The 26222-nt window shown below is 39.6% G+C and overlaps 2 protein-coding genes across 4 annotated transcripts; one reads left to right on the top strand and one right to left on the bottom strand.

Moving 5' to 3' along the window:
• Positions 1 to 4694: 4694 nt before the first annotated feature.
• Positions 4695 to 15635, bottom strand: LOC117247184 (protein spinster homolog 3-like). The gene is made up of 13 exons (XM_033611518.2): positions 15340 to 15635; positions 14603 to 14834; positions 14431 to 14496; positions 14119 to 14255; positions 12418 to 12569; positions 11360 to 11426; positions 11126 to 11268; positions 10767 to 10919; positions 10493 to 10682; positions 8577 to 8642; positions 8385 to 8483; positions 8131 to 8302; positions 4695 to 6184 (listed from the first exon to the last, which is right to left on the bottom strand). The coding sequence occupies exons 2-13, from the start codon at positions 14811 to 14813 to the stop codon at positions 6114 to 6116; spliced, it is 1527 nt and encodes a 508-aa protein (XP_033467409.1). The 5' UTR covers positions 14814 to 14834; positions 15340 to 15635; the 3' UTR covers positions 4695 to 6113.
• A 1674-nt stretch (positions 15636 to 17309) lies between these two features.
• On the top strand, positions 17310 to 25398 carry LOC117261500 (heterogeneous nuclear ribonucleoprotein A/B-like). 3 transcript variants are annotated; one of them, XM_033633925.2, is made up of 10 exons: positions 17356 to 17427; positions 18225 to 18298; positions 18527 to 18746; positions 19100 to 19268; positions 19803 to 19961; positions 20433 to 20564; positions 21738 to 21843; positions 22314 to 22460; positions 23920 to 24010; positions 24450 to 25398. In XM_033633925.2, exons 3-9 carry the CDS (start codon positions 18550 to 18552, stop codon positions 23988 to 23990), a joined length of 981 nt encoding a protein of 326 aa, XP_033489816.1. In that variant the 5' UTR covers positions 17356 to 17427; positions 18225 to 18298; positions 18527 to 18549; the 3' UTR covers positions 23991 to 24010; positions 24450 to 25398. The 3 variants fall into 3 exon arrangements, with proteins under 3 accessions (XP_033489807.1, XP_033489822.1, XP_033489816.1); XM_033633916.2 differs by lacking the exon at positions 18225 to 18298 and having other exon boundaries at positions 17310 to 17427; XM_033633931.2 differs by lacking the exons at positions 18225 to 18298; positions 23920 to 24010; positions 24450 to 25398 and adding an exon at positions 22682 to 23182 and having other exon boundaries at positions 17310 to 17427.
• Positions 25399 to 26222: the final 824 nt, after the last annotated feature.

Raw genomic sequence — 26222 nt, 5'->3', positions numbered from 1 at the left:
TCTGCATCCAGGCCATATTTGAAATGTCAACATGCCAAACGTGTTTCTGTTAGTAGTAGTCACTTAGACCAGGCCTCATCTAATGTTGTCACTCTTTACGTCCATGCACGAGTGAGAAAATGGCTTAAACTAACAGACTGCTTACAGTCTGTAAAAATCATTTCAGTTATTTTCCTTGCCCCATGCATTGATGCAAAATACATTTGCCAGTGACTATCTCAACTGCATATTACTCCAGTGATAATATAAATTGATGTCATGTCCATTTTAAGTTTGAGTCAAATACTAACGTAGAAATACTGATTTCCCAGTTAAGGGAAAAGGCTGCTATGATATACAGTGACTAAATCAATTTATGTATCACAGCAATCCTTGTGAATCTGAGGTCCAGTATTTTTTCTTATCAGGCATCTTACAGATTATCATTATTATTAATATCATAACACAGCAGTGATGTGGAAATTAGACTAATCGCAGAATATGGCACCAATGTCATTATTTTTTAAGGGAAAATGATTGAATAGAAATATCTAATACAAATGAGACATGTTTTGATGTTTATATTGGGGTAAATTAATTGTTATTATAATCAAGTAATAAAAAAACATCTTCAAAATAACTGATAAAGTAGTTGTTATATAGATAAATCAGTTAAAAAAATGTTAGGTGCGGCCCAATAGCACACAACTAGACCCTATACTCAAGTAATAAGACAATACATTTTCAATAGACAAGTTTGACAATCTCTAAAGCGTCCGTTTAATAAATGAAGTATTTCTACTTGTGCTGACTTTATTCTTTAACCACTGAATGGAAATCAAACCTGTGCATCTCAATAGACCTCTGTTTTTTCAAGGTGTAGCCATCACTAAAGAATGGGGAAAATACTCTGAGTTAGAATGACTTAATTCAGATTTTTTGAACACTATTAACACTTACAGTTTTGTGTTTTGTTACATGAGAATACACCATATTTTCAGACCTCAGACTTCAGAATATTTATTGTACCCTTGGGTAAATTCGGTTTACAGTGAGTGAGTCATCTCGTATTGTGAACACACAGAACACCACAAGACAAGACAAAGTGACGGCAGTGCTTAGGCTAAAAGAACAAAGAGGACAGCCCCAAGATAAAAAGCAAAATAAGTTAGAACATCAGTAGATAAAAAGGCCTAGGGATGCGTCAAACCAAGCCAAATGATAAAGATGTGCTATTCATAAAAACAAGATAAAAGAAACAGTACAAGAAATAAATACATAAGTTATGTTACAGTTTCTCTCACTTGTTAATAGCACTGATGGCTGCTGGTACAAAGCTGTTTTTGTAGCGTCTGGATTTACAAGCAGGTACCGTGAACCTCAGACCTGATGGGAGCAGCTGAAACTCACCATTAAGAGGGTGGGAGTCATCTCTTACAATAAAGTTAGCTATCCTCTGTAGCTGTTTAGCATACAGGGATTCTGGGTGAAGCTGAGACTCTCCAATCAGCTTGCTAGACCATTTCACGATTTGGTTTAAACAGTTTTTGTTTTTTAAGGACACGTTTCCAAACCATGAAACAAGACAGAAAGATAAGACTGATTCAATAAAAGCACGATAAAACAAGGTCAGCATGGTCCTGTCAATGTTAAAAGTGGACAGTTTTCTTGTTGTACACAACTTCGCAGTTTGCCTCAAAGTTCAGTTTGTTGTCGATGACAGTTCCAAGATATTTGTATGTGTTGACATACTTCACTATCTAACCTTTTAAAACTGTGGCCTCTTGATTTGAAGCCCTGTTTTTACGAAAGTCAATGATCATGTCTTTTGTTTTGGAAATATTCATCTCAAGGAAAGATTTACTGCACCAGTCAAGAAAATCATTAACCACTGGGCCATGCCTCGTGTCATTGTTTTTTTATTAAGTGTTACTAAGGGAGAACATGGTACCACCGGTTTACAAGTCCCACTCTGAGCAAAACATATCAAGATCATAACTCATGAACAACAACTTCCTTACCTCCTATTAATAGGCCATAATTAGGAGGTTATTAAGGGGAAAGTGTGTCATTCTATCTTATAATAAGCAAGAAATAATAATAACGTTAACTAACATTATATGCTGCTACTGGCCTCATTCATTGATGAGTTTTAACAGCTTTGCACACACAACTCACACAACAGAAGGACAAAGGGCTGATAGATGTGGGTGGTCACCTATAGATGAATGTGTTATTATTTTCATCAGTGGCTTCACTGCTGTTGTTGCCACAGGAAGTGTTTTAAGAGCTATTGCCTTGAATACATTAGGATGTGTCAAACCAAATTTCTGTCTCACTGGGGAACAGATACCATAACCCAAACAACTTGTAACTTCTACTTTTAAAACAGTCCTCATTAAAGTCGTAGAGGTGATTGCCTTAATGGGCAACTTAATTGGGGAATTTTCAGTGGGTCCAACTAACCAAGAAATCTGCTACCTCCTTGTTGCTTTTCCTCAGGTCTGAGTGAGATTTTATAGTGGGTGAACAGTCCTACAAAATGAACTGACCCTCAGGCATCGCCACAGGGTCAGCTTATTCAGTGGCTTTCTAGCCCAACAATAGAAGCACAACAGCCTCTAGGACAAAAACAAAAAAACATGCAGGTACCTGCTCATCCACCACATCATAGCTGAAAGAATTTGTGATCAAAATCTACAAACAGACTTCCTCCTTCACTCTGAACACAAGTGTGAGATCATTTCGCACCTTCAGATGAAGACGATTTGTGTAAAAATAGAACATCGCAGTTAATATCCATGGTAAGAGGTGAAGAGAAAAGTGTGTGAGCTTAAAAATATATCATACCATCACTATCTACACCAAAATGAATGAATTCATCCTTGACCTTGTCATTGCTGGGTTTGACATTGTCTTGCAATTTTCTTTCAGATGGGGATGCTAATAACTTAGAGTTAAGTGGTTAAGTGGTTAACTTAGATTCCCATGTTTTTATTAATATAAAGCAGGTGCTACAGTATATAAATACCGTGAAAGTATCAAAATGCTCAATCCACAGAGAAATGCACAGAGTCCATATTCAGAAACTGTGCCTTTAAATGTGCTGTGAGGACTTATGAAGGTGTGATATCACAACTATGCTATATAAAGGCAAAAACTGCCGCTACAGGGGCTTTACAGTCATTAAATGGCTGCAGTGACAACACATTCTCACTCCGACCTTGTCACCTATCAATGTTTGGTCATGGACTTTCCACGTCGACATATGACGTGCAAGGTTCCCTGGGTGTGTTGGTTGTTCACGTTCTGGGGTGCCGTGTCAAGTTCAGCCTGTTACGTTCATTGTCTGTTTTCAAAATACACTTCCTTGTTCACAGGAAATGGACCATTTGCATACAGTCTCTTTCAAAATAAATGTACTATGTCAGTACAGCATGCGAAGTGAGTTTTTTTTTCCTTCAACAACAAACACACGTGGTTATGTTTTGCAAACACACGAACTTCCGCTGCCTTAACTTTCATCGTTGTCACCCTGCGTTTCCCCCTGATGACGCCAGGCGCCATTAAACAATAGCAGTGACCGGCTGTGTGTCATGCTGACATGAAAGGCCAGCTTTTTTTGTCGGCGTCTGATGCCAGAAGTCATTCACCAAGTGCCAGATTTTGACGATTTCGGAGTGAGACTGGGTTGGCAATGACGGCGGAGAATAGGGGCTGTGACTGACACAGGGAAAGTGTCAGAAAAACAGAGTAATAAGAGAAGAGGAGAAAGAGAGAGCGCACGCGAGAGGGACAGAAAATACAAGAAAAAGAGCAATAAAGAGAGGCTGCAAGGCCACTTGGTTGGCAGTGTTTCTTTCTGCCTCCCCAGCAGTGGGAGAGATGTGCGTAACAGTGCAGTGAAGAGCAGTGATCATTACCTGCATGCCACATCGCCATGGACTGCCATGTGCAGTAGACTTACCAAGGGGTGCAGCCTGCTCTGCTGAACCTTTCATGCACAAGATGATGGACTATTGAAATAAGGAAGAGAAGAAGGAAAGGTGGTGCGAAAAACAGCCCTTGGCTTGTAGTTTCAGTATTAAAATATATACAGCATATTTACTTTACAGTAGAAATTCAGGTTTTTAATCAGGCTCAGGCCCAAAGCTGCTGCTGTGTCAGACTCACATTGGGCTTGGACAGAAACTGTGCAGGTTCATGTAGGGTTGCTCCTGATTGTTGAGATGTGGAGGACCTGTAAACACTGACCAGTCAGAACAGACTGGACTTTTTGGGGAGGGAATCTTAAACAGACAGATGCCAATACGGGGCGTTTCAGACAGAGGGTGAATACAAGTATATTCAGACAGACAGTATGAGAAAAATAATGTGTTTTTTAACACTGATGTGTAAACATGTTCTTAAAGAAACCCACAATACAAATTTGAACCTAAAAATGAGACCTTTAAGTGATATCATTACAATAAGATATTTACATGTAATGGCCCAAGACACAGAGTGTTATTAAAGACCATTATAGTAAACCTGCACATTATGTACATGCTGCCTTGGTGGCTGCAAACATGAACATCTTTAAGGTAGTTCTAATGGCGGTCCCTTGAACATCTGGCAAATCCATTGTTATAAAAGATACCCGGGATCAGTCATGCTGGCATGTTTTACAGCAGTGCAGTGGTGCCATCTAGTGGACTAACTCAAACAAACTGAAGTGAAACTGAACAAAAAACACTTTATATTTACTTTTGTTAAATAGAGACACATTTACATTTTTCAACAGTGCATGGACAACATACAGAGTTTTGAGACACTTTCAGGGTAGATCCATGGAGATGGGTGGGAAAACTGGAATTCTCAGATGGATTTCCAGCAAATATTACAATAAGAGATTTAACACCATTATGTGCATATGTTGTGCTCCAGCCTGATGCCCCTCTGGTCCTCATTAGGAGGCAGCAGCTGCATGCTAGCTGGAACATTCATAGATGTAGAGGCTAATCTGATGATCCTCAATATGGATCCTTCCCCCATATTGAGGATCATTCATAACTGGCCACATGAGTGTAGATGGTTGTCAGCAAAATTCAAGAAAGAAAGTCCTTACTAGAATCGAGGGTCTAAGGCAGGTGTGTCAAGCATACACTGCAAATTAACTCCAGGACGTTACAATATGTAACTGTAATATTTCACAATAAATTACGTTATTATTACCTCACAGGCTTTTACTGTGATTTTTAACCAAATTCAGTTTTATTGGGAAATTCATGCAGTTAAATATAATTTTACTGCTAAATCACAGCAATATATGCAGTTTAACTGTGAGGTTACAGTGAAATACTGTAATTCTATGAGAGCGTACTGCTAAATCACAGTAATCAAATGTACATAAACTGTGCAGTCACAGTTAAATCCAGTCATTTACAGGGGCATACTGCCAAATCACAGTAAAATGCAGGCATAACTGCTGCAAGATCACAGTATATAGCTGTCATTTCACAACATTCTACTGTAAAATGACACAGTAATTTACTGTGAAAGACCATTCAAATATTTTACAGTGTACAGCCATGGGCCAGAAGGGTCATTAATTAATAATAAATAAAATTGCATATAAAATAAAATGCACCCATTCTTATTTCTTTATAGAAGTAAATGGGAAGCTAGTGTGCTGGGTGTGCAAACAGCTATAACAGAAAGCTACCTTATTGCTCACAAAATAGCATCAGCATCAAAGGTTGAGTTTGTGAAGACATGCATGCTGAGACATATTGTTGAAATTGCACTTACTCCAGCTGTTCACCATCTGTTTTGTAAATTAATGAATGTTTTTAGGATGTTCTCCTTTACACTAAAAGAAAGCAGAAATTTGGAGGTGTTATTGAGAGATTATGGTTCCCAACTTGGGAACAATTTGGGCTGTATGTGGCCCACGAACTAAAATGAGTTTGGCACCCCTGGTCTAAGGTTAAAGGGTGTTGTACTGATTGTTCATCCCTTTGAGGCAAATTTGAGAGCTGTAATACTGGCCTATACAATATTTCAAGACACCTTAAACATCCTGCTTTCAGCACCAGCAGTTTAACTTCAAATATTTACTAATAAATTAATTGCATTGAGGCCTTTGTCCAGCTTTATTCAATCGCCCCATTGCTCTGTTCCACCGGGGGCTCAGATCCAGGACCCTGCTGTGGTGGGAGATCTCCTGGTACAACACACACACACACACACACACACACACAAACGTATTGACACTGAGCACTTATTAGATCAACATGGAAACTAAGTAATCTAGTACACTGAACAAAAAAATAAATGCTTCGCAAGTTGAAATAAAATGTCTGAGACTTTTTCTATGCACAGTACTGATGTCTGTAAAGGGTTTATATTTCATCAATAATCAATATACATTTTGTTATTATTCTTCTTGTTATTTCTGTGTTTTTCGGTGAGTTTTAATTTTGTTAATGAAGTTTTTGTTGTGTGACCTTTGACATTTTGGCAGTGTCACTTCCTGTACATTGGCGCTTTTCTCCAGCTGCAGGCCCTGCTAAAGAGTGGTAAGATTATACGAGAGCCCCATCCACAGATATCATTGTTTTTTACACAGCCTTTGAGAGAATTAATCTCAGCTGACAAGCCAGTAGCTGTCCTTGTCTCATACTCACTATCTACAAACACAGCGCAGAGTTCTTAACAAAATGGAGTTTCAAGCCAGACCGGCTACACAAACAGCTTAATTCTCTCAAACTGTGAACACAACTTTGTTGAAATCCATGTTAGCACTTCTCCTTTGCCAGGATAGTCCATCCACCTGACAGGTGTGGCATATCAAGATACTGGTTAATCTGCATTGTTACTACACAGGTGTGCCCTGGGATGGTCGCAGTTAAAGGTCACTCTAAAATGTGCAGCTTGATCACACAACACGATGCCACAGATATAAGTTCTGAGGGAGCGTGCATTTGGCATGCTGTCCACCAGAGCTGTGAACTGAATGTTCATTTCACTACTATAAGGACTTATCTGTGCTCAATGTTAGACATGGAGACGGAGACAGACGGAACCTTCTGTCCGTACTCTGCATTCATTTTGTCCGGAATTGTGCACATTTTCTTAAAGTTTAAGGATACAGATGAAACAGAGCAGAGATCGTGGAGGTAGTGTAGTGTAATTCAAGTGAGATAGACCATCGCCGTCTACAATGCTGCCTCCGTTTAAAGGTAAAATATTTCAACCTCCTCCACTATCGCCTAATTCGTTGCTGTGTGAAATTTTTGACTCTGTCCTCCATCTATTGGCTGTATTTATGCCCCCAAAAAGTATGAGGGCAGTGACGTTTACAACATTTGAAACAGATGAATCTATAATCATATGTAAAGGGAGTACAAATGAGTCTTAAGCTCTGCATAGCCACACCAGGACCTCATGATCTTCCAAGACCAGCCACCCAAACAGCTGATGCAACAATTGGTTTGCACAACTGAAAATTTTCTGAACAAAATGTCGGAAACATGCTCGTCATCCTCAGCAGGGTTTTGACCTGACAGCAGTTTGCTGTCGTGACCGACTTGAGTGGGCAGCTGCTCAACTTCAATGGCATCTGGCACTTTGGAGAAACATTCTCTTCATGGATAATTCCTGTGTGACCATAAGTGCATACCTGTAGCCCTAGTCATGTGAAATTCATAGTTCAGAGTGCTTAACAATTGTCTTTTTTTCCAAAATAAAACTGCACATTTTAGAGTTGCCTTTTATTGTGACCATCCCGATGCACACCTGTGTAGCAATGATGCTGTTAATCAGCATCTTGATATGCCACACCTGACAGGTGACTTGTGAAAAATGGGAGCAAAAACAAAAGTGTTTTTGACATTTTTGTTCAGTACAAGTGAGTTCAATAGAGGGCTATTGCTCAGGAAGGGCTCTCCAGTATGTGTAACACTGACATTAACATGCAAACACAACTGTAAGGACTTAATCGTGTAATCCTGCACAGAAATACAAACAAACCCTCTCAGAATATGTTGATTTTAGTATGTCACCACAGCTCACAAGAACAGTAGAGTGTGCAGAAAGGTGTTCTGTTGGGGCCATGGTTGCACCATATCACTGTTTATAGAGAATAAAAGAACAGTAACTATACAGTACCTTCAACTGATAGCACAGCTGCCTTCCTGTCTTCTGTAATGTGGAAGGAAGCCAAGAAGAAAAAGAGTCCACCCAGGAGCCCAACAAATGGGAGGATGACAAGGCTGTACTGCAGACTGTGGAAGTTCCATTGGTGTGTTGCAGATCTGGATTTGCGTATAGCATCAGAGATCTGCACAGAAAAAAATGATTTCCTCAAGCTCACATATTGATGAAACAGAAAAAAGAAGTTGACTATGGGAAATATTTCTCACCACTCCGACTAGGTAGGGACTCCCAGCGTCACCCAGGAGATGACAGAGTGTTGTCTGGAGGGCCTCAGCTGTGGACCGTCTGGTCGGTATAACAACATACTTACATAAAAAGTAACAAAAAACAATCTGTTGGCTTCAACTTTCAGCAGATGGTTTCATATTTTTATTCCCACACATGCTGTTCAAACTCACCAGCAGGATATCAGGCATGACAGCCCAGTTGAGTGATATCAGCAGTTCACCAATGAAAATGAATACCTGAAATGAGACGTTTAAGACACAGAGTAAGAGACTCATCAAGTGATAAATTAATTGTTCAATTTCTTGTTTTTAGTCTATGAGTGCATTACCTCTAGCTAAACCAGAATTAGAATCAGCCGAGTTTGCCAAGTACACAAGAAATTTCACTCAGTTTTTTTTTGTAGCTCTCAATGTACAAAAACAGAATAGGCATACAGCTAAAAACAAGGACACAATTACATTTGTAAACAGCCGGACATTAGTGCAGCATTGAAGAGTGCAAAGCCTGCTGGAAAAAATAAGAAATTATTAATGTAGCATGTAACTTTATATACATGACGTAGGTGGATATATGTCTGGGAACTGCCCATTGGTTCGACAGCCCATTGGTCTGACCATATTAAACCCATTGTTCCGAAGTCCCGTTGTTCCGAAATCATCATGATGCCCTGTGGTTAAGGTCTAGTTAGGTTTAGGCACAAAAACCACTTGGTTAGGGTCAGGAAAAGATCATGGTGTGGGTTAAAATGAAAAAGAAAGTGACAAACACATAAGCCGTAAGCCTGCTTCGCCTCAAGCCTTTCCCAGCTGACCCAGAGCCGGTCGTGGCGCACCATTAAGGTAGAAATACGCCCGCCAGGAGCCGTTCAGCACTGCGGACTGTCGGACTAATGGGATGTCGGACCAATGGGCTGTCGGACCAATGACATGGACCCATATGTATAAACAGTATATATACAGTATATGCAGCATGCTGGGATTACTGAACTGTTTACAGTTGACAGGTGACAGGTGTAGCATATCAAGATGCTGATTAAACAGCATCATTACTACACAGGTGTGCCTTTCGCTGTTTAATCAGCATCTTGATATGCTACACCTGTCAGGTGGAGGGATTATTTTAGAAAGGAAGAAGTGCTCACTAACACAGATTCAAACAAAACTGTGACCAAAATTTGAGAGAAATATTTCTATTGAGTGCATGAAGGTCTCAGATCTTTGACTTGAACCTGTGAAAAAAGTGAGTAAAAATACAAGTGTTGTATTTAAAATTTTGTTCAATGTATTTACCTACACCAAGACCAAGTCAAGTCAAGGATCGAGATCAAGACTTCGAGGGGTTGACAATGAGTCAAGACCTGAGGAGTGAAAGGCTCACACTGCATGACACACTTAGGATTAAATGGGGAACCATAGGCCCTCCTCGTATCTAAAGGTGGAAAATGAAAATTCCTCTTCATTCACCTCGTTTGTTTGTATAATCAACTAAACCATCTTTACTCAGCACTCCTTTTTTGCACAGGAAGTTCACTGATATCCCTGTAGTTGTGGTTTTGATTCGTCTTGAAATAAAATCCAGAGTCCTCTTTGTCGAAGACTGAGACAAGACCGAGTAAAAATGCTGCTGAGTCCAAGACGTGGCCTTCAAAAAGTGTTCTCAGGACCAACACTGATCTCAAGCACTACGACACTGCTTTGTATAGTACTGTATCTGTTATTTAGTGTTAATTGATTGGAGGTGGGTTGGGTTTTACAACTATTCATAGCGTTTTATATTTATTCAAACTTATATATTTAGGTATATTTGAAACTGTTAAGAGTTAATACTTTGTTCAGTTTCAAGTTCAGATTTGCCTTTGCAATAAAAAAAAGGAGTTTAATGTCACTGACCATTGTTGCTTTCGGGTACTATCGAGTACTGGCACCATTTCAAAAGTACTGTTTTAGCACCAGTATCAGCAAAATCCCACACAATACCTAACCTCATAAATATATATATCATTGTGTGGCTCTAAAGTTTAGACCCATATATAAAAATTATCATTTTAACTACTTGACACCAGCAAAGATTTAAGTTTGTCTCTTACATAAGTGGCGGGGATACTTGCTGATGCCACAAAGATCGTGATGAGGAGGCAGGGAACCGATCCTAGCAGGCCAACTGTGCAGATGAGTGGGTCCGCCTTTGGGACCTTGTCCCTAAACCATTTAGATATAGCACTGCCGAGACATCCTCCCAGAAAGCCTGACACCACCGTAATAGCACCGAAGATATAACTGTATGGAGGAAAAGAGGCAGACAGCAATGATAAAACTATTTTTCAATTTTGAAGAAGATGTAAATGAAGGGTGATGCTGCACCTGTCTGTGTGGTTGCAGTGCCCTTTGACACACGGCGGTTGGAGGCCCTGACTGACCCGAGCTCTGGACAGAAAAGTGGGCATCCAGAAAGCCAGGGCTCCGCCGAGAAACGTCGTGGATGTCACTCCAAATGATGAGTGTACATAACTTTTACTAGGGTTAGAGTAACACAACAGAAAAGATTGTAAATATTCATCAAAAATCATCTCTGTAGACATTAGGGACCAATACAAATGATCACAGCATTAACTGGAGCTTGAACAATAAATCTGAAATCTTTTTTTTTTATGTGTTCATGGAAAAAAACAAAGAATAATGGCTGACATATAATTGATCTTTTCCATCCATCCTTCTCCTACTTTTTCAGAAGATACTTGATGTCCTCCAGGTAAGAGCTGTTCCCTGTGACTCCCCTTCCATGTGTCTCTGCAGCACCTCTGGGTGGGTTGGGGCATAAGAAAGCCAACAAGACAAGTCCCACAAAACCCAAGATGGGATTAATCTGTTAACACAGAAAAGGGTTGTGATATCAAACATATTTTATTTGTCAGTGATCAGCTAACATTTACAGCTGTTCATTAAAATGTTCTCACCCTGAAAGCCCAGTGCCAGTCTCCGGTGAGAGATGTAACCCCCGCACCTACCATGAATCCAAGACCACTGAAAACAATCATAATGGTAAAACAATCTGAGTGATCATGATGACATAAACAAGCTTAACAGTAGGATACACTTGTCCAGCAGTATTCACAGAAGAAAAATATTATCTTTACTTTGAGCTGGTTAAAGAACCATGATTTAGATTATCTTGATTTTCGTCCTTTTCATAAGGTGCATGGTTGTTTAATGTCTGTTTTTTTCATTTGATTGTCCAGCAGCATTTTTAAGCGCAGTTAAGCGGGGGCCAGCCCTATAAATGCATAAGTCTGTCACAGGGTGAGTGAGTGGATTACTGAGTGATGAACATTCATCACTGGTCGGTCTAATGTTTGTGTTTCTTTTTTGGCCATTAGTCCATTAATATGAATAGGCACACTGGTTATATCTTTGCCACCACAGCAAAGAATAAAAAATACCTAGACTATATTAGAGTTCTGGATCTGGACCAGTGGTTTGGGTTGTAATTTTTTTGGCCTTTTAAGAATTTATAATAAGATGCATATGCAATAATGCATAATTTCTAGACCCTGGGTCTTCTGCGGGGATTTGTGACCCTTAGGGAGTCCTCAGAGTTACTACAGGAAGGCTGCTCCCCAGTTTTTTGTGTTTGTTTCCAAAAATTAATTAAATTTAGTGTCTGAAAATATAATAATAATAATAATAATATATCCAACATGACTTCCAAATGCACCAGCAACAAGTTTGGAAGGCATGCTTTCTATAGAAATTGCCAAAATGACACCAATTGTCATTGCCAGAAACTGTAAAACAAAAGTTATCATTGGATTTTCAAATTCCTGGTGGTCCTCGGACACACAATGTGTGACGAATGTTTCTGTCAAGGAAAAAAATTATATAAAAAAACTGAGAACAGTGATATTTCATTAAAATCACTTAATTCTACGTCTCATTTAAAATTTGGCCAAGTGTGCATAAACTAATCAGCGTAGCGGGGGGGTAGTGGCGGACTTATAGTGACTTTGTTTCTGACCTTCCAACTGGCATAATGACGTAGAAGGCACAGATCATGTTGCTCCGTTTATCCCCAACAAAGAGGTCACCGATGATGGTGGGAGCAAGGGTGGTGTAGCTGGCCTCTCCGACCCCAACGATGGCTCGCAGCAGCATCAGGAGCCAGAATTGCTGAAGACATTAAGACAACAGGACAAAAGCAGTTCAACAAGATTCCGTCCAAAACATCACATATATCCTCTTAACATATGGCACTCTTATTTATCTGTTGTACTTCATGTTGAGGTCTGTGTTTACTCAGATGTTTGACAAATACTGTGTTGTCTCATGTAATGTTTGCATGTATTTACATGAGCTTTGCATATCTGTAGCCCAAAGGATACGTTTCCTGAACCACAAATACCCCCTCTACACCAACACCGGCTCTCTTCTGCTTCCCGCACCTAATTTTGAAGCGTTCAGAGCATTTTGACCAAAAACAAACTGGTTCAGAAAGTTGGTTATCAGCTAGAACAAAAGAAAGCGGGTTTTTCCTGACCTGAGGTGTGAATAGTGATCAGTTGGTGTGTCATATTCTACAGGTTGAAATGAGAACGCAATGGAGGCGCTAAGTGAGAAATTGTTAAAAAGTGTGCAGTTGTCTCAGTAATACCTGGTTCATGCTTGTTTTTCGGGTAACACTCAAAACTGGTGGAAATGCGATTTGGTTTAGTAGATAGCACCAAGGTTCCAGCAGTCATGAATGGAACTAGTTTAAGAACCAGCGCCAATTTGGTGGTAAAACTTCCCCTCTATACTCCTTGCACTGACAACCTGGGGCCGTATTCACAAACATTCTGAGAACACTCTCAGAGAGCTCCAAACTTTAGCAGGATTTATACTTGTGTAGCAGACTACGCACATCGCCTCATGCTTAATTAGCCTAAAGTTTTTTGTAAGTAGTCCTAGTTTAGGAGTGATTTAGGAAAGTTCTCAGAGCAACTATGAGTAAGGAAGGGACAGAAGGTGTGTGTTTGACCCCCTGCTAGGTGTGATGCTTTCTTTTAACATATGTGGTTGGTTGTCAGACATGTGCCTTTTTGTGAGCCTGCAAGGTGTGGACACCCAGTGGAAATGAAATGAACTGCTGACTGAAAGTGTTCTCATTGTTAGTGTGATCACTCTGCTGATGGAAGGTCGAGACAGACCCAAGTCATCACTGCTGCACTGCTGCATTTTTCCAGTTTTCCAAATATCTCAGTATTGTGATCATTTCATTTCTGGCGTTACAGCGTTATGTGGGAAATGTGTGCGTACCCATAATGAGATCAACCACAAACATTATCCCTACATGATCTAATCTGTAGCATTTCATTTACTCACTGTCACCCAGTGTTTGGAGAATATTTCTCCGACCTCTTTGTGTTTCCACCATTTTCTCCTCTGCCTAAGAAACTCTTAAGCCTCTTAAAGTCCTCCTCTCTACTCCTAACAAGTTTTCCAAGATGCTCTGTGAATAACTTTTATCTTTACAAGGACCTCGTCTTAACTTTACGGGGGAATTCTAAGTTTTGTCTTAGAATTTTGTCTCTCAGAGCAACTCAGTGCTAGGAAGCTCTGTGAATACACCCCCTGGAGTATTTGCACAAAAGGAGTAGATGGATGATGAGGTCAAATGACAGAGGAAGAAAAACTACTAGCAGCAAGATTTTGTGATGTAAACACATCTGTTCTCACCCACCGACTTAGTGACGAAAGAGCAGCCAACTGCAGTCGCAAGCCACACACTCAAACCACCAATCATGATGTATTTGCGGTTGTAGCGGTCCCCAAGGTAACCAAAGAGAGGGGCCAAGAGCAAGAAACTGCAGATGAAAACTGTAAGTGCAATAATAAGAATTAATTTCACAGATTTAAAAGCAAAAAGTGCTACACACATGTATGTGTCTGTCTAATTTTACATTTCTGTCTTGCTCGACAATTCACTTGCAGTCCACGTTGCATAAAATGTGTTCCTTTAAAATATGTGTGTGTTCCTGCATCATCATCATACCTGTTTGTAAAAGTGCGGCTGTGCTGTCACTTATATCAAAGAACTTCTGAATGTTGGAAAGGACACCTATAAGACAGTAAAGACAATTCATGCTTAAACCAACCAAATTAGAAGCAGGAAATGGTGTTTGTTTACAGTGTGTGTTTGTTGTGTACACAAGAGGTAATCTAACCTGCTAATGTGTACCGTTCCATGTAGTTGAGCAAGTTGACGTAGCAAAGCACAGCCACAGCTATGTAGGAGCGTCTCTTTGATATTTCTGGTTTCTCCTCTTCCTCTGTCTTTGGTGTAAGTGATGAAAGGCTATTCACAAAGGAGCCAAACTCCAGACCAGAGCCGGGGCCCAGGCTGCATGGAGTTATCGGTGTGTCCTTTGGCTCCATCGTGAGCAGCTGTTTCTTCACCTGGAAATGGAGAACTGTACATTTATCAAGCTAATGGTGCATGGTGACAAGTGTAATACATTCCCTATGTGTTGCTTTTAAAGCCCTGTGGAAGAGAAGGGTTTTCATTTTTCAGCTATTTTACAGTTCTTACAACACCATAGAACAATAGATGATGGAAAAAGCTTCGATCTCATTATATTTTTAAAGAAATAAGCAAAACTTTGGGTGTACAATTTACAATCCTAATATTGTCAAGGTAAATCTATTGTATAATAGGATGCTTAGGTCAGAAGTTTAAAAGACATAATATTGTACATAAAAGAAAGTTTAGAGTCATTGCAGTGATGACCATGAGACCACCTAAACAACATATGGAATAGTCTTAAAGCTTTGGCTACATCAACTTAAGACATGGCTCTTTTTATCAATCAAAATGATACTGCTGATGTATCCATATCATACAGATTAAAATGTTAACACTGTCTTTATAAATAAAATTGTAGGCAAAAAAAGACCCACTTACTCAGTTGTGTCTTTTTATCTTATTTTCTTAGTTCATTCCATATTTGCAGTTGGCAGAGGTGTGTCTCCCTGTGTGCCTTTAAGGCTTGAAGAAGCTAACAGAGGCCTCGGCTCTAACATATCTCAAGAGACTTTCAGTTAGTGAAGGGACCAGCCCACTCTGGGTTGGTCATATGCTTTCCCGCTGTGTATCATTGTGATGCAATTCTGTAAACAAGCCATATACTTTATATTTCATCTACCATTAATATGTTTCATACATTATCTTTTCAGGTATGTTAGTTTTTTTGTGTTCATTCAGAATTCAGCTGGTTTTTAATAATATGTCATGAAAGCATCACCGTGACTGTCTTAACTTAGTTGCACAGGGAGATTATTACACAATGGGCCCCTGGAAACAGATATGCAAAGGGCCCCACCTCCTTTCTTACATAGGTGCAAGACACACAGGTCTCATCTTTTTCTTTTGGTTTTTGTCTCTAGTTGTTTGGGTTTCTTTGAGATAATTTTGTGTCTTATTAAGGTAATTTTTTGTCTCTCTGGGGTTATTTTGTTTCCTTTTTGGTTATTTTTGTGTCGCTTTGGTCATTTAGTGTCTCTTTGTGGTTGTTTTGCCCATTTTTGTAGTTATTTGATGTCTCATGGCAGTTTCTTTGTATTTCTTTGTGGTCTTTTTGTGCCCGTTGGCCTGTGCCTGGTTGGCCTGTTGAGTACTGAGTAATCCATCCATGCCTAGTGGTATTGGCATAAGTCTCAATACGTGAGAGTTAGCGGCCAGGCAGTCTTCCCCCTTTTCCCTTCTGTTAAAATTAATTTCTTTGTAAATAAGAGCTGCAAACAAGTATATAAAAAAGTTAACAAAAATCAGACATGGCCATCATAATGCAGCTTGATCAGAATTCAGGTAGGTTATCTGAACTGTACAGAAGCGCAATGCATTCCCCTCAGAAAAACATTTGCCCTGTCTTTCTGAATTAACTAGATTATCTCAGAATTTTCCACATGGTATAGTTTCAGAGGTCTTACTGAAAAAATTTATGTAGTTTTATACAAAAAATGCAGGGTGAAATTTTTACAAAAAACAAACAAAAAGATGCTATACCTAACAGTTCATTTGTCCTTATAGTGAAGATAATAAACATACATTTTTTTTTATAAAATTAAAAAAGGATGAATATTAACAGCTGTTAAGACCATATATTTAATGTTATTCAATTATAAATTGGATGAAAAAAATATATTAGTATAATTTTTCACTATTTCTAAGATGTTTTCATATGAATACTATGATGGTATATATCTAGAATAAATACATAGATATAAAACTAGCACTACTAATTCCACAGTAGCAAATTTATACATGTTGGCATACTAACATTTCACAAGCATTATAACAGAATATGGGTTGTACTTTAGATTTTTTTCTTTCTAATTTACAAATACCATGAAGTGACATCTCAAGCTATGGGGTCTGTTAAAACAAAGATTATGTAATTACTGCCCCAAGGAAATATAATTGCACAGAATAAGCCGCTGCTTTTTGATAAGTGTGGACATTAAAGGGCTGATTCAGACAAAAAAGAGCAAGTAAATCCTCAAGTAAATGCATAGATTTCTGTAATATCGGGCTGAGGGTCCCAGGTAATGTTAGCTTTGTTACTGTTACTAAAATAGAAACTGCGCCAACGGAAGAAACCCGCGCAACTGTTTCACTTTTGAGGCTTCTTCTTATTCACCGGGCAAAATAAAGGCATTGACAAATATGCTGGTCGTAACACATTTGTGCATCGATTAAAAAACGTGATTAAATATCAACAGCTCGGAGTAGCGGTGAGAGGACAGGAAGCAGGAAGGACATTTGGCTACTGTATTTTCCTCTTTGTCATTACTGCGTCAGCCCATTAGCCAATCACATAACGTCTTCATGCACACAAAGGAATGACGTGTCCAATCGCGGACCGTCTCTTTCACACGTCCCCCAGCGCTTGCTCACATCCGGTCGTATATATTTTGCCACGAGTTAGCGGCGAATTTGGAGAGGGTCCATTTTGAGCAGCGAGTCGGCGTCTCCGTTATTTTCCCCCTTAAAGTAAGCACGGTTTCTTGTTAGTACAGCTTGATTTAAATTGCGGCGAATACGTTTAGCTCCAAACCGCGGTTCTTTTCATTGTTGTGTTCGCTATGGCGCTGTTTTTCATGTGTAATGTGTTATCTAGTTAGCAGTAAATGTAGCTAGCAGACTGTTAGCCGCAGCGGTGCTAAATACGTTAGCGAGGTTATTGCGCTCATTGAGTAGTTCATTTGTGGGTTATAGTAGAGATTAGGACATTAATGCTTATGGAGCGTTTGTTGGTATTTTTTATATGTTGCGCATACTGTAATATAACTGGTTATTTAATTCAGTTTCAGCTGGCTGGCTGCTAGCCGGGCCTGACTCTGTACCGAGCGGCAACGAAGTAAAGCGCGGTCCGCTTGAACACTGAACATGGAGATCCACGCCGGATTACTGCTTCTTTTTGTTAGCTAACAAAGTACTCAATGTACGCGTAGACCTAGAACAGTGTTTATCACCTATTACTGCCATAACATTGACGTTAATATAGTTCTCTGACTACACAATTATGAAGGATATTGTAATTTCTTTAAAAAAAATGTAGTATTTACTCACCATACCTTTGTAAAGAAACGATATGTTAGCATGGCGACAGCCGCAGCTATTGTTAGCTTTCTGTTAGCTTTCGTGGTGTTCCACTCTATGTTGTCATTTAAAATAAGCAATTAAGTGTAAGCGGAGAAATTAGTAAGACTGTTGCTAAATGTTAAATAATATCATTTAATGTTTAGCTTCTTTTGCATTTAAAAATAAATGTGTTTATGCGAGATTAGATTAACAACTGGGCAACTACTCTCTGGCTCCAGACCTGAGGTTCCACCAAAAGCTTCACGCGCACTGCATTTTGGTAATTTTTGGCAAAATATTTTAAAATAACGATATATGGGAACAATTTTAAGTCATTAAGAAAAACATTTATCTATTCTTTCAATTTCCCACAAAGCAACTGTTAACAATACCACACAGAGTCCTGACTCTGGGGCTTTGTTTGTTTCACCCCTTAGAAGCATGTTTCAGCACTGGCTAGTTTGCATCCATCTCTAGGATCATACTAAGTTTGTCTTCCCTATCTCAGTCTTTTAAGAGCCCACCGTCAGAATGGCAGATGCAGAGACTCTCCTCATGGAGACATCGGACCAGAACGGAGCCGAGGGTGAGGAGGACCAGAATGGAGCGGAGCAGGAGCTGATGGGTGGAGAGGACGAGTGCCTGGAAAGCCAAGATGGCCAGGAAAGCCAGGACAATGGTGGAGATGGAGGCAAGATTGATGCCAGCAAAGGAGAAGAGGATGCTGGGTGAGTGTTTAGTTTCCCCTCAAGACCCACCACACTCTTATGTAAGAGAATCTTTTGTTGTTAAATAAAAATTTAGTGTTGTGAAATAAAGTTCACAATAAGAGTTTATGTGCACAGGATGAAACAAAAGATGCCAGGAGATGGCATAACAGGATAACAGAAATGCGAATGTATAATAAGTCTTTTGTTACCAGTTGATTTTGTTCAGTAGCAATCTGTGCTTGAGTCTATATTAATAATGAATAATTTAAAATTAATAATAGCTAAGCATTTTTTATCAGTGAAGACTACCTGTGCAGTAACTAATGTAAAAGCAAAAGAAATGAACAGCAATATGTCCTCTGTGTTTGCAGTAAAATGTTCGTGGGCGGCCTCAGCTGGGACACGAGTAAAAAAGACCTGAAGGATTACTTCAGTAAGTTTGGTGAGGTGTCAGACTGCACCATCAAGATGGACTCCAACACCGGCCGATCCCGAGGCTTTGGCTTTGTTCTCTTCAAAGACGCCGCCAGTGTTGAAAAGGTGAGCCACTCTGACTGACCTGACTGTTTGTTTGTTCACATGTATCATCACCATAGTGGTTTTTTATGATCAGATGAGGATGATGCATGATTAACACCTGGATCTTTGTTAACAGTTATTTTAATTTGTGGGTAAGTTGATTCTTGGTGTTCACTAGAAAGATTGTGGTGTGAATTAAGTGCAGTGTACTGTTTTTATACAAAGACAGCAGGCTTTTACATCAACAAAACTGGTTGCTAGCTGATTCTTTTGCTACATCTGTCCGAATCAAATTTTTATGAGCATACAGTTAAAATAGAGCATAGACAGAAGAGATCATGTAGATCATTTCTGTTGCTCAAAACAATTGACTTGGGTTTCACTTCTTGTGCTGCACTTGTGGCCACATTGTAAATGCTCACTGCAGTAGACATTTAAATGAAATGTCAGATGATGAAAGGAAAATTTAAAGGCTTTTGACCCTTCATTACTGTGTATCAGCACTCCATGCATATTATAATAATATAATATAATATAATAATAATATGTCTGTAGGTGCTGGAGCAGAAAGAACACAGACTGGACGGACGTCCCATTGACCCCAAGAAGGCGATGGCCATGAAGAAGGAGCCCGTCAAGAAGATCTTTGTTGGGGGTTTGAATCCCGAGGCGACTGAAGACGCCATCAGGGAATATTTCGGGGCCTTTGGAGAGGTAAGTTTGACCAGATGGAGCCATGAAAAAACGTAGTGAACAGTTAAGTGTTAACGGAGCAGCGAGTAAGGATAGTGTTTGTTCGTGGGCAACGGCTGATATCATCTACAGAGCCGGAGGTCAGTTTAAGAACTGATGGCTTAAGTACTCACATTTAGGCACGTGCATATTACAGAACTCTGAAGGAAGGATAGTTTATGTGGAAGATAACTTTTTATCAGAAGTTCTTTCTCTAAGACACTAACAATATTAAGCCTCATGTGCTGAATAGGGAAAATATTAACTCTTCTTTAAATCTGTTTCATTTGTCACTTAAATTACACAAGAAATGTTATGTAAAATAACGTCATCCAGAATTTTTAATGCCACTTAATTGTTAAACATCTTAACAAGAATCAAGTTCAGTTTCAGAAATATGTATTGTTTTGCACCAGATTGTAACACAAGAGTCTTTACCTTCTTCTCTTCCAGATCGAAACCATTGAGCTTCCAATTGACCCCAAATCAAAGAAAAGGAGGGGTTTCATCTTCATCACATACAAAGAAGAAGCCAGCGTCAAGAAGTGTCTGGAGAAGAAATACCACAACATCCAGGGCGGCAGGGTAAGCACGCATGCACACACAAACACGGCAGAGCCAGATGCTTCATGACACCAACCACGTACGCTACCTTGCAGCCCCCGATTCCATAAACCCTTTCTACACAGATCCTCCAATATTGCTGCAACAAAGTCCCTTCATTACACCGGCTTTGCTTTTTTTTTTTTCCCTAAAAAAAACAAAACAAAACAGAACCAAACGCAGGCATAAAGCTTCCTCGGTGTATGAATTCTTTATTTTTTTTTAATGGCACGCTGGCTTCAAGAAGCAAAAGACGCAAGGGGTTGGTGTCTAGTGTGATGTATAACATGCATGTCTGGCAGCTCTCTAAACAGTAACAATAGCGTAAATGGCAATAATTTACATTGTCTGTTACATGCGTTGACCTCGTCCTCTGCTCAGTGTAAGGAGCTCCCAGACCTCATTGCGTCCCTATTTGTAGACATTTTTGGTTGCTCTTATTCTTTTAAGTTTGCTGCCAGCTGCTTTTTAAATCTGTGCCACATACACCAGAATATATCATCAAAACATCACTCTGTCCCGTCCTGCTGGTTGCTACTTTCACACAAATGTCAATTCTGTGCTGTTACTGCATCTACTGCTGTCTTAAAGGAGTTAACAGCAATGCCTCCCCAGTCCATGTGAATACCCTTTTCACACCCTTTTACCCTTGATACAGAATAGCGAGGCAAAATAAGTGCAAACTTCTTGTCTTGAACAGGCAGCATAAAAGGGGGCTTTAGTGAGGAATTTGTGATGGTTCATACCTTTTTATCACACCATAGTGGAACCTGACAGGTGATCATGATGGATTAAGTTTTTTCATCATGTAGTTAGACATGCTGAAAAGAGCAATCATAATCAAGTTATGTCTGAACTGAAAATTTTAAGCAGCCAAATGAGGAGTATTTGCAGGCACCAGCTGGACTAAACTGTTTACTACCAACGTTGTGTATTAAGTGTGTGTCTCCGTGATGACCTACAATATTAACATGATGAAAGCATTGTTGAATTTAAATTGTGAAGAGTTTTACTCTGAATAAAATATTTTGTCAGTACATTTGACTCTTGGAGTAAATTACATTTTAACATTGTGGCACTGCTTTATTAGTTTACTGCTTTTTCCACTTCTGCTGGGTCTGAGGTCAGAATTTAACATAGGCTTGTCCTCCATAGTGTGAGCTTAAGATCGCCCAGCCAAAGGAGGTGTACCAGCAGCAGCAGTATGGAGCAGGACGTGGTGGTGGTGGTTATGGTGGCCGGGGAGGAAGGGGCCGTGGAGGTAAGGATGCACAATCTCCTTTTTTCTTTCCAGTCTGTGTTTGCAGGGTCTCTGGGTCTGATCTAGTACAGGATGCGTGGTTGGCACCACATGTTAAAGGCTGGAGGGTGACGGCAATGTCAAAATTTGATGTAAAAACTAATAAAAATGCCTCTTTGCCCACAAGATTGGTGTAATATAGAGAAGAATGGTATTTTAGGGGGAGAAATATAACATTTTGACACTCTGTTGTTGGCTGATACCCACCTGTTGGGGCCTTGATGTACTGTTCATATCTGCATTGTACCCACTGAGTTTCTTATCAGCTGTTAAGCAGATGCCCTAATCCTGTGTCTGGCCTACATTTAGTGACTGTACAGGAAAATTGAAATGGGGTTTCAGGCATTTTGTTGTTTATAATTGTCAGAAAATTTGTCTTTGGGCTGTTGAGACTAAACCTTCATGTGAACTCTGCACTCTGTGCGTCTCAGGTCAGAGCCAGGGCTGGAACCAGGGCTACGGAAACTACTGGAACCAGGGATATGGTAACCAAGGCTATGGCTACAGTGGATACAGTGGCTATGGCAACTACGACTACTCTTCTGGTTACTATGGATACGGTCCCGGATATGATTACAGTAAGTACACACACGCAAACCACCATGTATGGAAGATGATAGCTGCATGGAGTTCAGTATTCATGATTTTAAAAATAAGTCCTTACTGGGTCTTAAAATGTCTTAACTCATTCTTTCAACAGTCTTTAAATGCTAAAACATGGGAAATAGGATACTTTTTCTGTCTTTGTATTGTTAATCTCAAAATAATTGGTAATGTCTATTTTTAAAATAATTTACAGAATGCTTCTGGCATTGACATCATGAAGATCAGGATAGAGGAGCCAACAATACTCATGTACATCTATCACATCCAGTCAATGGATATGGATACTTTTAATATATTAATTGCCACTTGTTCCAAAGTTTTTAAACCTTTCCAGCATTTAATGTAGATCTGACTTTAACTTGACCAAAAAAAGTCATGTTTTATGTTGCAATAAACATGTCGGCAATATTGTCCCCTGTTCATGTTAGTTCATGTTTTTTCCCTACAGTTTTGATTATTGTAAAAATTGGTCTTACGTTTAATTCTGAATGGCATTGATAAGTCTTCATTCAAACTTGCCTTAAACTGTTGAAACCCTGCATTAGGGATGCACCAGTTAAACTGTCTCATACCGAATCCTATGGATTGATTAATAGTTTATTAGTTTGAATAAGATTCAGTATATTGTGTCAGTGCACGACCATGACTGTCTGATTATGCCAAACTATTGTCAGAGTAAACGTTGCCAAATTAAGACTTTGTTTGTGTTATTTCTTTATAGTGTACTCAAATGTCCTTCCAGCTTACTACAGCATGTGAACAGGAATACATGTAGATATATAATTTAAGGAATTGCTTCAGCCACATACACACACCAGAATGCAAATGCATGGATTTCCAAAAATGTTCCTCTAGCGATACGAGGAGATATTTGCCTGTCTCATGTCTGTGTGTTGGATAGGAGTTAGGGTGTTGTAAGCCTAGCTTGATATAAGAACATAAAGCAGGAAGGTATTGGCTATCTTGGCATACGTCAGTGTGGAAAAAACCCAGCAAACACTTCTGAAGCTGACTCACATGTTGAATCTAAATATACCAACAGATTTTGTCAAATTAGTCATTTTAGAGGGCGTTGGTGGCGTAACCGTTGTGTGGCATCCGGATGCAGTGACTGTGCAAAACATCCCAAAGTCTTGTCATAACAGTAGGGTTGCCAGATTTGCTCACATACCACAGCTGGTAGCCCCACACATCTGGGAAGGCAGCACAGAAATACTGTGTTTACTGATTTACCTCTTCTTGCTTTATTAAAAGTTCTCACTATAGCTGTCAACTCCAAATCTCATCTTTCTAGATCTTCTATAATCTGCTCTCACACTGAGCCACAGTTAAATCACGCTATCAATCATCTTATATTGCTCTAATAATTACACTAAATAGTTTAAACCTGATTGCTGTGTGTCTGACGTGCCTATCCTCTCTGCCCCACAGACCAGGGCAACGGCAGCTACGGGAAAACTCCAAGACGGGGGGCACACCAGGCCGGCTACAAGCCATACTGATGATCATGTGGTAGCGCAAGGTATGCTGTGGCTTTAACTACTCTCCTTTTACATTTTGTCATGATGCCTGTAAGCACGGACACTTCGGCCCGACTACATGAAGCCATAGTTGAGCTTTTGCAGTTCAGAGCTGGTAAACACTGTTCATCTGATCCCACAGAAAACCAGAGTAATTGCTTTTGAAGTGCAAGTGTCCGTATTAATCTACTGTAGCTCGTTAAATTCAACCATTATTTATCTGCTCCTCTTCCACTTAGAGCTAGGCAGCTGACATGTTTGTCCCATGGTAAAATGTACAATATTTTCCTTTTGAGATGTAGCGTAGTAGCAGGAAATGTAAATGACAGACGTCATGTTGAAGAACATTATCCCCACAAATTACTTTTGGTGCAACTCGAATGTTTTAGATCTGAAGTATTTGGGTTTAAAAATGTGTGACTCTTGTGTGTTCTCCCCCAGGACTCCAGTGATCCGGCGAGACCGACAGCAAGACGGACACACTGGGCATGACTCGACCTCTTTTATGACAGAAGACCATTTGTACAGAAAACATCTGAAATGTAACTTTTCTTTTTTTTTTTTTTTTTTTTTTTTTTTTTTTTTTTAATTCTATCATTTTTAGGTTTTACTTTTCCCTTTGGTGTTCCTTTTTTTTCCCTTCCACATTTCCATCAACGGAAGTGTAATTTTTACTGTACTTTTTGGTACCTGTTTTGATTCTAATGTATTGTAAGGCTTGTATTTTACATGTTTGCTGGCTTTACAGGTTGAAAATCTTGGCGCTGTAAAGGAGCTTTTTTTGACAAATAAACAGTTTTCAGTAAATTTTTTTTTTTTTGGGGGGGGGGGGGGTCTGTTTTGGGCTGGAAGATTAGGAAGTAGTCAAATAGATTAAGGATTCAGATTCAGTTTTCAACATTGATTTCTATCGGTCTTTGTGTCGCCACACAATCCAATGATCTGTAATGAAGGAATGTTGAGCGTAACTGAAGAATTGTTTCACGTCCCCTCAAATGACACATTTGGTATTTTTCCCCCTTTATGTGGAATCATTTTTACTCTAGTTATAATTCCGTCAAATTGGAATGACTGCCTGCGAGCTTAATGAGTTCACCAGGGACTTAAACATCTGAAAGCATACAGGTGTGTGGGATTTAAGTGGGGGCAAAAATGATTTAACCACATGCAACTGCGGACTTCCTGTTAAATCACACCTTTTACATAACAAGCAAATTGTTAAGTTTCTATGCTGGTTTAGTTTGTGTTTGTCAAGTGTCACTGGTTTTTAGAAATAACCGCTCTGAAGTTAAATGTCTGCTTAGTTTGTTTTCTGGACGGACTTCAGGCCTCTGGAGTCTCCTCAGCTAGTGTCTGGCAATTTATTAGTAATAAACATTCTCGTTTGTAATGTTCTGTGTATTTCTAATGCTTAATGTTACTGTTAATCATGATCCTAGTCATGAAAAGTAGAAATCGGTTGTTTTAAGTTAGTAAATTTGGTGCTCGATCATGCTCGGTTTTCAAGACGGTGCATAAGAAAAAGATTCCTACCCACAAAAGTATGAAAAAGGTTAACTGTTACAGATTATTATATGCTATACTTTCACGTGACCAGAAATTTTAGGTTTGACCTCATTATGCAAAGAACATGGATTTGTCAAATTCAGAAGTCCCCCCCCCCCCCCCCCAGGTCTACAGGTGGTTGGATGACAAAATCATTCAGGTTCATACCTCCCAGACTGCAGATACTGAGCAAGTATCTGCATTGTCTGGCTAGTAATACAGTAAATTAGGCTAAATAGTTCTGACACTCACTATGATAGGTGTGGAAGACAGCTGGTGCTTCTCAAAGTCAAGGATGCTTCCTTGGTAGGAGGAATCCTTCCAAGTCAGGTCCTACAGAGGCTAGGCAAGACTGCCCTAGCATTTGGTGAATACACACTGGAACAGGCTATCAAGTGCCCAGGTGTACAACATTGAAGAGGCCCTGCCCTCAATTCTGGCAAATGGTGTGTGAACAATAATGGGTGCTTCTGAAGATACATGCATCTTGAAAATTATCTGAAGGAAGGACTGGGTCCTCTGTAGACCTCTAAAGTTCCTTGACATGGGAACAATCCAACAGGATTCAACGATGTAGCTTTCTTGAAATGGAGCTGTTCAAGTATCCATCCTTGACTTTGAGAAGCACCGATTTTCTGGACCAGAAGCTGTTCCCAAAAGATACTTGGT

Source organism: Epinephelus lanceolatus, chromosome 11, assembly GCF_041903045.1.
Source record: "Epinephelus lanceolatus isolate andai-2023 chromosome 11, ASM4190304v1, whole genome shotgun sequence".
NCBI lineage: Eukaryota > Metazoa > Chordata > Actinopteri > Perciformes > Serranidae > Epinephelus > Epinephelus lanceolatus.
The sequence above is the reverse complement of the archived record's forward strand: the minus strand, read 5'-3'. Positions and strand labels throughout refer to the sequence as shown.

Bases quoted from the DNA above. Each gene is read 5' to 3' on its own strand.
- LOC117247184 (XM_033611518.2), bottom strand. From the start codon at position 14,813: ATGGAGCCAAAGGACACACCGATAACTCCATGCAGCCTGGGCCCCGGC. The intron at 8,484-8,576 runs GTGAGTTTGAAC...TTTTTATGTAAG, and splicing joins TCATGCCTGATATCCTGCTG to TATGTTGTTATACCGACCAG. The intron at 8,303-8,384 runs GTGAGAAATATT...TTTTCTGTGCAG, and splicing joins GTCCCTACCTAGTCGGAGTG to ATCTCTGATGCTATACGCAA.
- LOC117261500 (XM_033633916.2), top strand. From the start codon at position 18,550: ATGGCAGATGCAGAGACTCTCCTCATGGAGACATCGGACCAGAACGGA. The intron at 21,844-22,313 runs GTAAGGATGCAC...TGTGCGTCTCAG, and splicing joins GGGAGGAAGGGGCCGTGGAG to GTCAGAGCCAGGGCTGGAAC. The intron at 22,461-23,919 runs GTAAGTACACAC...TCTGCCCCACAG, and splicing joins CGGTCCCGGATATGATTACA to ACCAGGGCAACGGCAGCTAC.